Source organism: Vanacampus margaritifer, chromosome 10, assembly GCF_051991255.1.
Source record: "Vanacampus margaritifer isolate UIUO_Vmar chromosome 10, RoL_Vmar_1.0, whole genome shotgun sequence".
Lineage (NCBI taxonomy): Eukaryota > Metazoa > Chordata > Actinopteri > Syngnathiformes > Syngnathidae > Vanacampus > Vanacampus margaritifer.
Window position 1 is genome coordinate 17,951,770 of NC_135441.1, and position 12,914 is coordinate 17,964,683.

The window sequence follows — 12,914 nt, forward strand, 5'->3', positions numbered from 1 at the left end:
ATTAGAGCGCCATACCTGCTTATCCGGATCACTTATAGGCGTGGCCTTGTTATCTAAAACAGTGGTTTTCAATCTAAGGGCCGGGGACCCTGTTGGTCTGTGAACTGTAACTTGAGGCCAGGGATTTTGCCCTCGGCGAAAGTGCAGATTGTCCCCCGCACCAATAAATAAAAAAAAATAAAATCCATCCATCCATCATCTACCGCTTATCCGGGGTCTGGTCGCGGGGGCAGCAGCTTTAGCAGGGAAGCCCAGACTTCCCTCTCCCCAGCCACTTCAGCCAACTCCTCCGACGGGATCCCAAGGCGTTCCCAGGCCAGCCGAGAGACGTAGTCTTTCCAGCGTGTCCTGGGTCGTCCCCGGGGCCTCCCACCGGAGGGACATGCCCGGAACACCTCCCCAGGGAGGCGTGACCAGGAGGCGCCTACCTATATAGAATATATAGATATATAATATTTAATAGCACACTACACAATAAATACCAAATGTCACAGACAACTACAAATAAAAAATAACATTAAAAACTATGCCTTTAATTAAACCAGCACACAATTCTTATCTTGTACAAATTAACGTGATTATGTGAAACAATGATTTATGCAAATTTAATGGACTGGACTGACTTGTTTTAAAGCTAGCGAGCTTTGCCTCGCTTTGGTGCACAGAGTAGCATAGATGTAATGGTGGCGTAAACAAGTTACAAGCAAGCTAAGAAGCTAACGCTATTTTCATGTTAATTTTTATACACAATGATGATCGACTGACCATTTTGCCACTTGCTGTCGACTGAAGATGACAACAATGTCGCTCAGGGCTCAGGCAACGACCAATCACAGCTCACCTGTTTTCTGAAGCTGTGCTGTGATTGGTTGTGACCTTCAGTCGACAATAAGTGGCAAAATGGCCGCCCTGTGAGATGGATTAAAAAGGTTGGATTTTGTTGCGTAACTCATATTCCACAAATGTAATATTAATCAGAATGTTTAGACTAGTGAAGTCACATAAAACATATTATTGGCAAGAAATGTGTAATGTGTTTTTATTCCACTAACACAATATCAACCAGAATACCATATTTAGACTAGTGGGGCTGCATAGGACATATTATTGTCAACAAAAAAATTATATTTGGGTTTGGTTGCACCTGCACCGCGTGCCCTTTAGAAGCCACGTTGCCCCTTCACGATTTGTTTGCCAAAGTAGCCCGGGGTGGTGGGATTAATGAACGCTGATGAAGTTCCACTCGCATCCCGGGCGCTGCCTCCCTATTTGCCGGAGTAGCTCGTGAAGCTGGAGTATGTCTAGAGGCGGTGACTAATTCCCTTTACCCAGTGTCAGATTAAGGCATGTCAATAAACAGACCAACTCAATCCATCTCTGAGCGACTGCATCCGCCGGCCAAGTCTTTGCTGTCTGTAATGAGCAGCTGCAAATCTCCGTCGGACTGAAATGTCTGGAAAGATGCCTTGTCACCGTGCGTGAGGAGGGGCATTGCAGGGAAAGATGGGACTTGCTGCCTACCTTTAATATTGGATTGACACGACACGCTTTGACCGTTTTCTTTTTTGCTCTGAACTGGGCTATGTGTGAAGGCGTGCGGCATGTAATCAGGCTTATTGCAAATTTGGATAAAATCAGATATAAATCAGATATCTTCTGAAGCTGCAGTGGAAATGAGCAGATAGGATCTAATGCGTCAATGCAAACCTGATGTTTTCCAAACACGGAAATCAGTGACGTATGCAAAGAAGCGACTACCCAAATAATCTAAATAATGTAGTCCACACATTAATCGAAAGTACAGTAAATGCATACAGTCTAAATATGGTACAGTACATTAGAGGACTATAAAACATTAACAGGGTATTATTGATCTTTAATTCAGGCCCAGAAAAGCAATATAATATTTGGTTAGCACAGAAAAAAAGAAGTCTGAACTCACATGCCCTAAAAGGCATGAGCCACCATATTGATTTGAAACCGGCATTTTTGGGTCCTTTTGCCATTTCCAGGGGTCTTTCAAAGATGAACTTGCCTCCGATTTTTTTTTTTCACTCGCTCCCAAAAACCTTATACTCTATACTAGACAGATGGGTGATGCGAAATTTTTGTCATTGCGTGTGGGCGGAACATGATGACTCCGTATAAAACTAATTAAATCAACTCCTCAAGTTCCAAGTCCGACCTAATGTCCAGCCCTAAAGACGTAGTCCTGAAAACTGGAAGAAATGAATATTTATGAGATATTTAGCCCTCCATCTTGCACACTTTAAAATAGGGCTGGGAAATAAAGCGCTTTAATTTGATTAATCGTCATTTTGAAAATCGAATCGTTGGCAAATCGTGAAATCCAATTTTGTCTTCTGGATTATTAAGAGTTGTTATTCTTATGTTGCGTTACATCCAGATGCTATTTTGAGTTGTAAATTCAAACTATGAATGCTAAGTTTATGTTAAAAGTGACTTACAGAATCAGTATATATTACTGTTGTCTGAATTTAATATATTTTTAAATAAACGTTTGTTGGGTTTATTAGAGTAAAATCTATTAAAATTTTAATCGTCCTGGATGAAAAAAAAAAGAGATTTTATTTTTTGGGCCATATTGCCCAGCCCTATTTTAAAATGTAGATCATCATTCAAATTATTCACTTCCGTACTGCTTATTGACACTTAAATAGTTGCACATTCTGTTTATTTACGTGTTCCGTGCATGTAAAACACATAAATAGACCTCAGAACTGTGCAAGTGAACTCACACTTTGATGATGCTCCATCATGTTGTAAGGGGGAAGGTTAATCAGCTCTTTTTTTTTTGTGGCTAATTTATCTCTTCCTAGCTTCCTGAGTTTAATCAGCCGCTAATTTATGTCCCATTTCTGTAACCAAAAGTTACGTTGTTTACTCAATTGCCAGTGTTTACATAATGTACACTCTCTGAATGTGTGTTTGTAAGCCCGGCCCAAGGGAAGGCATGTAAACCTTTGGGAATATCTCATGCTCTAAATTAGTGTGCCTCACTTCTCTCCACAACACTGGCTAATGTAGGGCACAACTAAGAGGAATCAACACTATCTAGTAATTCTCGCACCAAAAAAATAAATAAGTGACTGCTAATTATTTTATGTGTGTAGGGTTTTTTTCCCAAAGGGTCATAAACACAAATCCTTTCGAGAAAAGATGCATAGCTCATCTTTTCCTTTATTCGAACCTTCCTCCTTCATGCCAATTTACACATTTTTTCGTAGGGATGAGATGGCTGAAAACTTTTTGGCCCAGGATTCCAAATGAAATCAAATCCCCAAAGACGTGCCCTGAAGGGGGAGTTGTTAAGCTGATTTCTCATAGGAAACAGCGCAGATACATTTCCCCCCCCACAACCTTCCTGCCTTATTATTATGTAAAACCGTATAACTTTATCTCATACGCTCCTTTCTTACTCGGAGATGGATTGAGTCCGTGGGCACGTGCAGCCTTGAATGCTGAACAGGTGTTCAATGAAACCCTAACGCCGCTTCAGGAGTTTGATGACGCGGTACCAAGATCACTATTCAACTAACGCCGACAAGCCTTGTCACTCAGGACAAAGGCGACACAAAACAACCACCGCAGGAAGTCACACGGCCACCGAAGTTTGGGGGAAAAAATGTCAGAGGTGAACGCCGACCCCCTCCCCGACCAAAAAGACAACACTTAAGCTGCTTAAGCGTCGCTCGACTACGTTGGAATGCAGATGTCTGCAGAGGGGGGCCTATTATTTAAGATCTTTTCATCACGCTGAAAGGGGGGGGGGGGGGGGTGGAATGGCTCTGAAACACATGAATAATGAATGCCATTTATATCAATGTATGTATAATTAATCACATGTCTTCCAATTGGAAGTCTATGGAGCCTCTAGGCCTGAGTGACATGGAGACAAGTCTGGACTATTGTCTGCGTCTGACAGTTTAGGCATCATAGGCACTTTGCTTACACAGATGGTACGGATGGTACTGGTGTAGTAACTTATTAATCGATTAAGTGATTGTAAAAATTCTGTTGAATGTGTGGAATTGAATTTTGATCGGTGGTGAAATAGCAAAATTGAGTGGCCTACTTCACTGCAAATAATGGGGGTGCAACGAGAATCGAAAAGTTGATTATATGAAAGTACAGTATTGTATAATTCTGCTTTATAACATGTATTATATTTTTGTGATTTGTGGTGTTATAGACCGATATGCGATAATAGCCAAACGGTCTCTTCTGGCTCAGTCTGTATCTAAAATTATTAGCTGAATTTGCACATTTATTGATCCCTCCGTTGAAATTCAAATTATGTTGGTATGCCATTGCGTCCATTATGGTTGATGCACCTGCATCGACAGGACGTACAAATAAACACGCATATTTACGTAAGTTTTTTTTCTCGGAATATTGCCCCCGCCCTCTAAAAAATATAAATATTTATGCGTGGCCCTCATACGCCGTCGTATCAATGTGTACTACAGACGCTCCCCACCTTACGAACGAGTTACGTTCCGGACGATCGTTCGTAAGGTGAATTTGTTCGTAAGTTGCTTCAGTGCTATATTTTGTATTATAATTTATGTTTAAAGCCTATATAAGTATATTGAAGGTTTATATAAGTATGTTTAAGGCTTGTACAAGTAACCTGCATTGGTTTGTACTGAATTTTTTTTTTAATAAAATGGAGAGAATATGTACAGTACTGTACTGTACTGTACTACATATGTTAGAGAGAGAGAGCGAGAGACACACACAGTATGTACATGTACGTAATAAGATAAATAAAATGAAGTTTAACTTACTTTTGGAAGATGTACTCGATGCTTAAGGAGATGATGGAGGAGGAGGAAGAGGAGGATTTTATATCATGAGAGATTCTTCGTCGTCGCTGGAATCGGCTTCAAAAGTTATTTCCTGCTTCATGGGGACCGGCGTTTCTTCCTCCTCCTCCTCGACACGTTGCTCAGCCTCCAATGAGCTCTCACAGCGCCAATCGTCGGTATTAGCGGCGGAAAGAAGCACTACGCGCAATACAAAATCTAACTTACAGCATTTCTTTCCGAACATTTTTCGACATACTGTACGCGCAGACATGTTCGTATGTACCGTTGTTCGTAACTCGAATGTTCGTAAGTAGGGGAGCGTCTGCACTCAATATCCCTTTTAAGCAAGTTCCATTTAAAAGACACAAGGGAAAGGTTGCCTCTTGGTACGAGGGTAAAATAAGGTTGACTTCTTTAGCCTTTCTTGTCCATTTTACGAGTTTCGCAATTGATTGTCTTTTCAGACAACAGCGGGAAGTATTTGTTCACCTTCACACGGGGAGTCTAAACGACAGAGACGGAAATGCAAGCAGGAAGCGGTGTTGTGTTTACGTGCCCGTGTCATTGTGTTTGAGAGGGGGCCATTATTTGTTTTGCTGGGACAATACTCAACATGTACCGCACCATCAAGGTGTTGTTTTTTGTTTCCAATTCTTCTTCACGCAAAAGAAAAAGGGGATGACTTTTAACACGTTCTCTCAGCCACAATAATTCACTTTGGTAGCATGATTGATTCCCGAACGGGGCCGCTGGGTTTGGACTAAATTGATGGGTGATGGAGTGAAATGATGCAGAGAACGTGGCAGGTTGTTTGTCACATGTGTACCCCTCTGTCACAATTGATCGAATATAATTTGAGCGTGTGGGGGAGCCCATTGATATTAAATGGTAATAACTCTCAGTATTCATCAGGGCTGACTCCCCGCGGCAAGCAGAAATAGAAAATGTAATCTCATCCGCAACTATGGCTATGGCCTAAAGCTCTATTCCACGCTTTTTCACCACTGATCCTCCCTGAGGGGTCCTGCCCTGTCTCAAGGAAGAGAGGAATCTATAATCCAGCAGATGGCGGAGGATCTATGGGAAATTCTGTTATCGGGAAGAAGGTGGAATAGTTGCCGGCGTCCAGGGCAGAGCGGGTAAGGGTCACAGGGGGTTATGGTAGCTCAGCGGTAAAGGGTAAACACAATATAAACCGTCTTCACTGAGTTGGAAGGGTCTTTGTCTTTCACGTCACTACAATGGGCTTCAGCGGGGGACAGACCCACAGGTGAGCCGGTGGCCTCTTTAAAAGCGCATTCCCGCCAAGTCGGGGAAAGAAAAGCTCAACAAGGGGGAACGTCTGTGTGTGCGAAAATGTGCATTAGGACTCAAAGTTAAGCTTGGGCGCAGTCACGGGGGAATGTAAACGTCATGAGAGTAGACTCAGGACAAAAAAAGATCCCAGGTCAGTTTTATTAGACACAATAAGTAGTTAATACTCCCGATATGGGATTCCATTTTATTGTGTTGCTAATTGTTAAATAATAATAATAAAAATAATAAAAAGAAGCAGATTTTCTATTCCTGTTTTTGGTCAAAATAAATAAATAAATCTAACTGTGTTTATGAACAATAATGTACATTAGACTAACACACACACACAAACACCAGCCTGCCCACATACAAACCCACAGCTGCATTTCACAGTGACAATGGCAGGTGATTCAACTACAACACCGCTTGTTGAAGGTGGGAATAAAGAAGCAAAATATTTTGCTCCAAAAGCATAAGCAAGCTAAGGAGGCTGCGCAAAACGACTACGGCATGGCTATCCGTCATTGTTGATGACAGACGCGCCAAATGGCGTATACGTCATCAATCTGCGACAATGTGTCGTCATCGAACTGCGACCATTACGTCATCACTGGAGAGGTATCCTGCATATGGTGGTCGGACGGACGCGTACGGGGCGCGTTCTGAAATCTTTTCACCCTGGAGCCCGGTTTCAAAAGTGATCGGTTTCAAGCTTCGAAACGCGCCATTGTATGAACGAACGGCCTAAACGGTAAGAAACTTGTCAGGATACATTGAAACTGTCTTTCGTGTGGGTGGGGCCTTAGCTAGGTCATTTCCCCCCCCACCAAATTGATGACTAAATGGTTGCAGCTCTGACAGTCATGAAACACTTGCGTCTGTAATTGAACACACAAACCTCAGATGCCTTTTTCAACATCTATCTTAGCCTTTGTAAGAGATGTCGAGCTTGTTGGTACCCTCATTGTGCGCTGTAAAATTGATACTCACAGTTGGAAGGCATGGTTCTTTGTCAAAGGTTTACAGTTGCCAAAGAGTGTAGGCATTTGTTTTTGTCTAACAGATGAGGAAATTGTGGGATATTCAATTATACTGAGTCTCAGACTTTTATTGTATTAAAATGCTTTAAGCTATTTCATTGTCATCAACACACATTTTCTGGAATCCTTTAGTGTTTTTTACCTGCACTGCAATTTAGACCTAATTTGAGTGGTTCTAAATTCTAGTCCAGATTACTTTCTGTCATCAAATGATCAGGTGTCTTGGGGGTGTGTATTAGAAAACGCCCTTAGTCCACTGGAATGCCCAGTGAGGTGCAACATGTTCTTCCAAATTCCCAAACATATTCCCAGCACAAAAATGAAGGCACATCATTTTTTTTTTCCTCGAGCATACATGAATAGGACCCCAAAAATCTGTCTATAATTGATGGCCATTATAAATGCTTTAATTTTTTATTTTATTTTTTTAAAACTGGGTTCACATTTACGTTACTGTAACTAGTGAGCTCGCCTGCTGTTGTATGGCAATTTGTACTGAAGTAAGGCATTTATGATGTTTTGTCAAAGATTCACATTTACCAAATATTATATATAGCAAGTGTTTTTCACCATGCAATGGAACATTCTGGAAAAATATCTAATAATGGGTCATTTAATGTTTTTCATGACCCACATTTGTAAGGTAGAGAGTTAATACTCACATTGTCAGGCATAATATTGATGTTCCAAATGACTTACACTTGCCTAATAGTGAGCCATCACATAGTCGTTTATTTTTATATTTTATTGTAGTAATAGTATATTCATAAACAACTGAAAAGCCCTTACTAATATAGGAAAGTGGTACCTGCATTTTCAATAGGTACCCTTCACTCCAGTGTTATCTTAGCACAGGTTAATGGCGCTAACGTAGCAGCGATGCCGTCTGCCAAATGATTGCTTATCAGCATCACAACATCTCATTTTATCGCCACTTTATTTATAAACTGTAAATTGTCACAATGGGACAAAAGTGAACACGGCACAAAAGTCTCTACCTATAAATCGAACAGATTGGCGGTGACACCTTTTATGCAGCCGTTTTTTTTTTTGGGCATCTTAATAGTGCCTATTTCTCCATCTGCCCATTTTTGCTTCAACTTAAACGCTACAGTTTGCTGCCACCGCTTTGGTAATTCATAGTGAGGCAGCTGTGACATTCTGTCTTTATCTTTTTTCTCCTTGCTATCTTTTTGCAAAATCTGCTGAGCTTGTCGGATGATTACTGGTAGAAGAACTGGCACCGCCCATCCCACCCTTACTCTTTTCCGACGCTGCGAGAAAGGCAAATCAAATCTTAGAGGAGATTGCTTTTTCTCTCCGTGGCAAAAGGCAAGTCCATTGTCCTGGTGACCCCACTTTTATTGAAGAGAAAGATGCAAAGGCTAAAAAATAAAATAATAAAAAACAGGCAGGAGGTGGGGTGCGGAGGGTGATGCTTCTGTGTCCCGCAGGTCAACTCAACATTTCCTCCCATCTTAAATCCACTCCCTCGACTCCCCCCCCCCCACCTCCCCGTGGTGACACAGTGATCAGTCACATTCCTCCCTGCAGTCCTCCAGATGAAACGGAACAATAATTATGGGAATAGAGTGGCTCTGGCCGCCAAACCGGGGCCGCTCGGATCACAACAACACATTGTCCAACCTGATTAAGGAGCCATTTGCGGCCTCCTCCTCCTCCTTGGCCGCTCTCGGCTGCAACTTGACCCCCCCGCGCGGCAAGACGTATCAATACGCCCTCCGATTTCAGGTCGGTCACGAACGTGGGAGGAGGCGTTGCGTTTCTGCGCTTTGCCTTCCTCAGAGCGAGTGACTCATCAAGGTCACTCCTTGTTTCGAGAAGTAGGGGACTGTGGTCATTTCCTGTTGAATTCTTTGATTCTGTCTGCCAAATTACTGAAAAGGTTCATGGGTTCATAACCACCTGTAATAGATTTTTTTTCCTTCTGTTTTTGAAAATTGCAGGTGATTGAATTGGATGAAAATTTGCAATGTTTTTCAAGTTGTGGAATGTGAATGTGTTCAGTCTGGCCTTTTAAAATATGTTTTCTCTTGTTAGTTATGCTCTGTTTTCATATTAGTCTCTAAGTGGCATGCTTGCTTGTAAATTTGTATTTATATTAGCCTCTAACTGTCGTGCTTGCTTGTAAATTGCAACACTCAGGAGAGTAGAACATCTTTCATTGCCATGTGACTATATTCCGCTATAAATAGACATCTTTGATTCGTCCAGGTGATTTTCTCCCATAGGAAATAATTGAAGTAAAATCATTTTTCGTGTACTGAAATTGAGTGAGGAGTGCTCAACTCTTGCGGGATTTAAAGGCATATTTTTCTGGAAAATGTTAGTTGGAGCACCACTGTACATTTCCAAAACTATTCAAGTTAATTCCTTGATGCCAGCTGAACTAAGCTAGAATGCTAAAGTCTCATGAGATTTGTTGAAGTCACACATTATTGACTTTGCGCATATTTTGATGCAAATTCCTTTTGGGATCCACCTTAAAACCAATGGTCAAAAACAATTTGTGTTCATTATTTGTTGCTCACTTAACTGAACACCACAAAGGAACGCTGCCCTCACTGCATTATGCATCATTGCTAATGTTTCTATGTGACCTTTTAGGTATAAATATTTTTTAGATGTATAAAATGTTAATTATTCACCAAATTGTTAGACCTTCTGGGCTTATAACTTCGAACACAATATTTTTTGAGAATTGGATGAAAAAACAACAACAAATAAATAAATTAATGAACGAATACGCAAATATATAAATACATACATAACATTTTTTTATGTTGTTTAGACGTTTAGCAGTAGACCTTTTCCATTTTATGATTCAGTAGTTTTAAAGTAATCATAAAGTTACTTGAAGTTGCAAAGATATAATTAACAGTTTAAAGAACTGTGAAACATGGAGTTCAGATTTGCGTTGAGGTACTTTTCTGCCACTAGGTGACATTAGTGTTTCATGTTAGACGTTGGAGAGCAGCACATTTTTCATTCAAATTCAGAGCAATTGTACGATATTCATCAATGGTATTTAATGCGCTTTAATGCCATTAGCAAAATCAATTTAATGACTTTCAATGTAAGTAAAGTACAGAGAAAAAAATATGTTTTTCAAGGGTGATTTATGTTATGCAGAGGTGCGTGTTATTCACAGATTTTTACGGTAATTTTTTTTTATGCTTACTGAATTGAGCTCAAGGGAGGATTTGCTGGAGTCTTACGTCACACATTATCCACCTCCCATGTTTTTGTGTGACTTGATATTTTAATATCTTCCTCCAAGGTGTTGCTTGCCTAATTGTATGACCTTTTTTCATATCTCTTTGTTAAAAAAACATGTTGATTGCTTCTTCTATTATTTGTTGATACGTATTGTATGCATGTAGGAAAACAAATTAGGGGCAAACAATGAAACATTAATTACCATTTATTTTTTCTTCAAGGAATGATCTGCTCTTTATAGTGCCGTGTTAAAGTTTAATTAGGGCTAAACAGCAGAAAGGGAGTATAAATCATGATAACCTTCACGTCAAATGCACTGATTCATAATGTAGTGCATGTCTTTGCTGTTTTTTTCCTGCTTTAATAATCCAGATTAAAGGATGTGTTTAGAGGTTGTGTGAGCGACTTCATCATAGCTGTTATTTAATTTTTTTTTTTTTATATTTTTTTGGTTATTTCAACATAGCTTCAGTATCTGCACAGCTGCCTTCACACGGAAGTCAAAGGGGTCCGACCCGCACCGCCTTATCACGCCCTGCTATCTACACTTTGGAATTTGAAGTGAAGCTTCTGCTTTCTCTCCCCGGAAAACACCTGCTTCTCATCACACTTTGCAGGAAGGGTCACATCCTGGCTTTTCACTGGACCACCATGCTTTTTTTTTTGTTGTTGAGAAGCCTCCAGTTTTTTTAGTGGGAGTTGATACCGCACAAGGGAGCAGCGGGGGCTCATAGATCCTTGCCAAATATAAACGCTGGGCGAAATATGAATGTTGGATGCCTTTGAACTTTACGCTGTTATGTGGGTCAGAGATCTATCGCATGGATATTCTGAAAAAGTCTTTTCATCTCCAATTGCGGCGTTAAGATTCCCCGCGGTACGCTCTTAATTTCATCTCCTTCTCGCGCTGTTATTTATTTCATTTTCTACACATTAATGCGTAATCTTCTCAAATGTGTTAGAAGTGAGCTGTTCGCGCGAGAGGAAGAGAGGGGAGGGGAACGTCTTCAGATGGGAGGGGGAACTTTGTCTTCGTCCATCCCTAAACATTCCATTTTGAAGATGGTGGGCTTTCCAGCAAGGGGCGTGAATGAGGACCGGGGTTTGATGAAGCTTGTGTTCAATGTGTTTTTGTGTGCATGTGTTTTAAAAGACACAGAGGCCGCTCTCCTTTGTGGGAAATAACATTCTTTCCGAATACCAATTACTCCTAATATGTTAAGAGTTCCTTCTCCTATTAAAAGTACCTCTCTCTCTGTTCCCCCCCTTCCCACTCATATCCCCTACTCACCAACCCTCACCCAACCCCACCCCAACCCCGCTGTGTGTTACAGACGGAGAATTATTCAATTGACTCCAGTTACGTGAACAGCAGAGCCCACCTCATTAAAAGGTACGTTTATTATTATTTTGGTTTCAAGCACCTTGTTACCGTTATTATCTGTAATTGTTTTATCTAATGAGAGCGCAGGAATCCTTGCAGCGGTTTGTATGAATTTGTTTTGGAGTGGGGATAATAAGGATTGGAAGAGAGTATGCCAAAAAAAAGTCTCTAGATAATTCATTAAAATGATGAAAAAAAGATGCATAGAGATTACTGAATTAGACATAGCATCATAATTTACATTTATCTGATAGGAATGATCTTAATTTCATACTTAACTCTTTGACTGCCAAAAACGTTAAATAACGTTCAGTAAAATCCTATGGAGGAGTGCCAAAGACGTTAAAAGACGTTTGTTTCAAAACAGAGGTGAAACTAGCCATTTTCTATTGTTGATTACTGAAGATCGGAATAAGGTAGAAACAAACTTTTTTTTCCTGATAAAAGATGAGAGTCCAATCTTTCATTTGGTAGTATGTGTGTTTCCATAGTCCAAACACATAATTTTCTGTGGACCTTGAAATATCAGTCAAAATGCTTAAATCGGCTGGCACCCACGGCATCCCTTTTCTGAAAACGTCTGGCAGTCAAAGAATTAAGCAACGTATGATGCAAAGCGTTTTGTTTTTTTTAAGCAACAGAAAGTCATGTATTCTCTCCCTATTGTTGGTTCAGCAAGCTAGCAGACGCTAATGCTAACACCATATTTGAGCTGTCCAGGCAGGCCGACCAAAGTAAAGACCCTGAGTAGGAGATGTGGGGTTGCCATGGCAATGAAAAATAATCTATTATCCTTATTAGAATCTCATTTTATTTTATGTAAATCATGTCATGTAATAAAAACAGTTGATACAAATCAGATTATTTAAAGGAAAAGTATGTCATATTTCCATTCATGGGCTCCCCTGTAGTTGTGAAGTCAATGTTACTTGAGTTCAAATAAGCCATACCTTCAGCGTCTTGAAACCATGACATGGCAAATTAGCTACAGTATTTTGCAAGTTAGTCCTGGGAGTAGCACTAAAGCGATGTGGAAGATTTCCAGGCAGGTCCACCATAATCGACCTACAGAAAAGAAGATCCATGGTTGCCTTGGCAATGAAATATTTTCTGTTCTAATTA

The 12,914-nt window shown here is 40.5% G+C and overlaps 1 protein-coding gene across 2 annotated transcripts in view; it reads left to right on the forward strand.

Annotated features, from left to right (window-relative positions):
• Positions 1-12,914, forward strand: part of pcdh19 (protocadherin 19) — a 70,748-nt gene that overhangs the window by 26,283 nt on the left and 31,551 nt on the right. For both annotated transcript variants that reach the window (XM_077578056.1, XM_077578057.1), the window contains exon 3: positions 11,743-11,801. In XM_077578056.1, the coding sequence (XP_077434182.1) occupies positions 11,743-11,801 (59 nt within the window). The remainder of the gene's footprint in view (positions 1-11,742; positions 11,802-12,914) is intronic.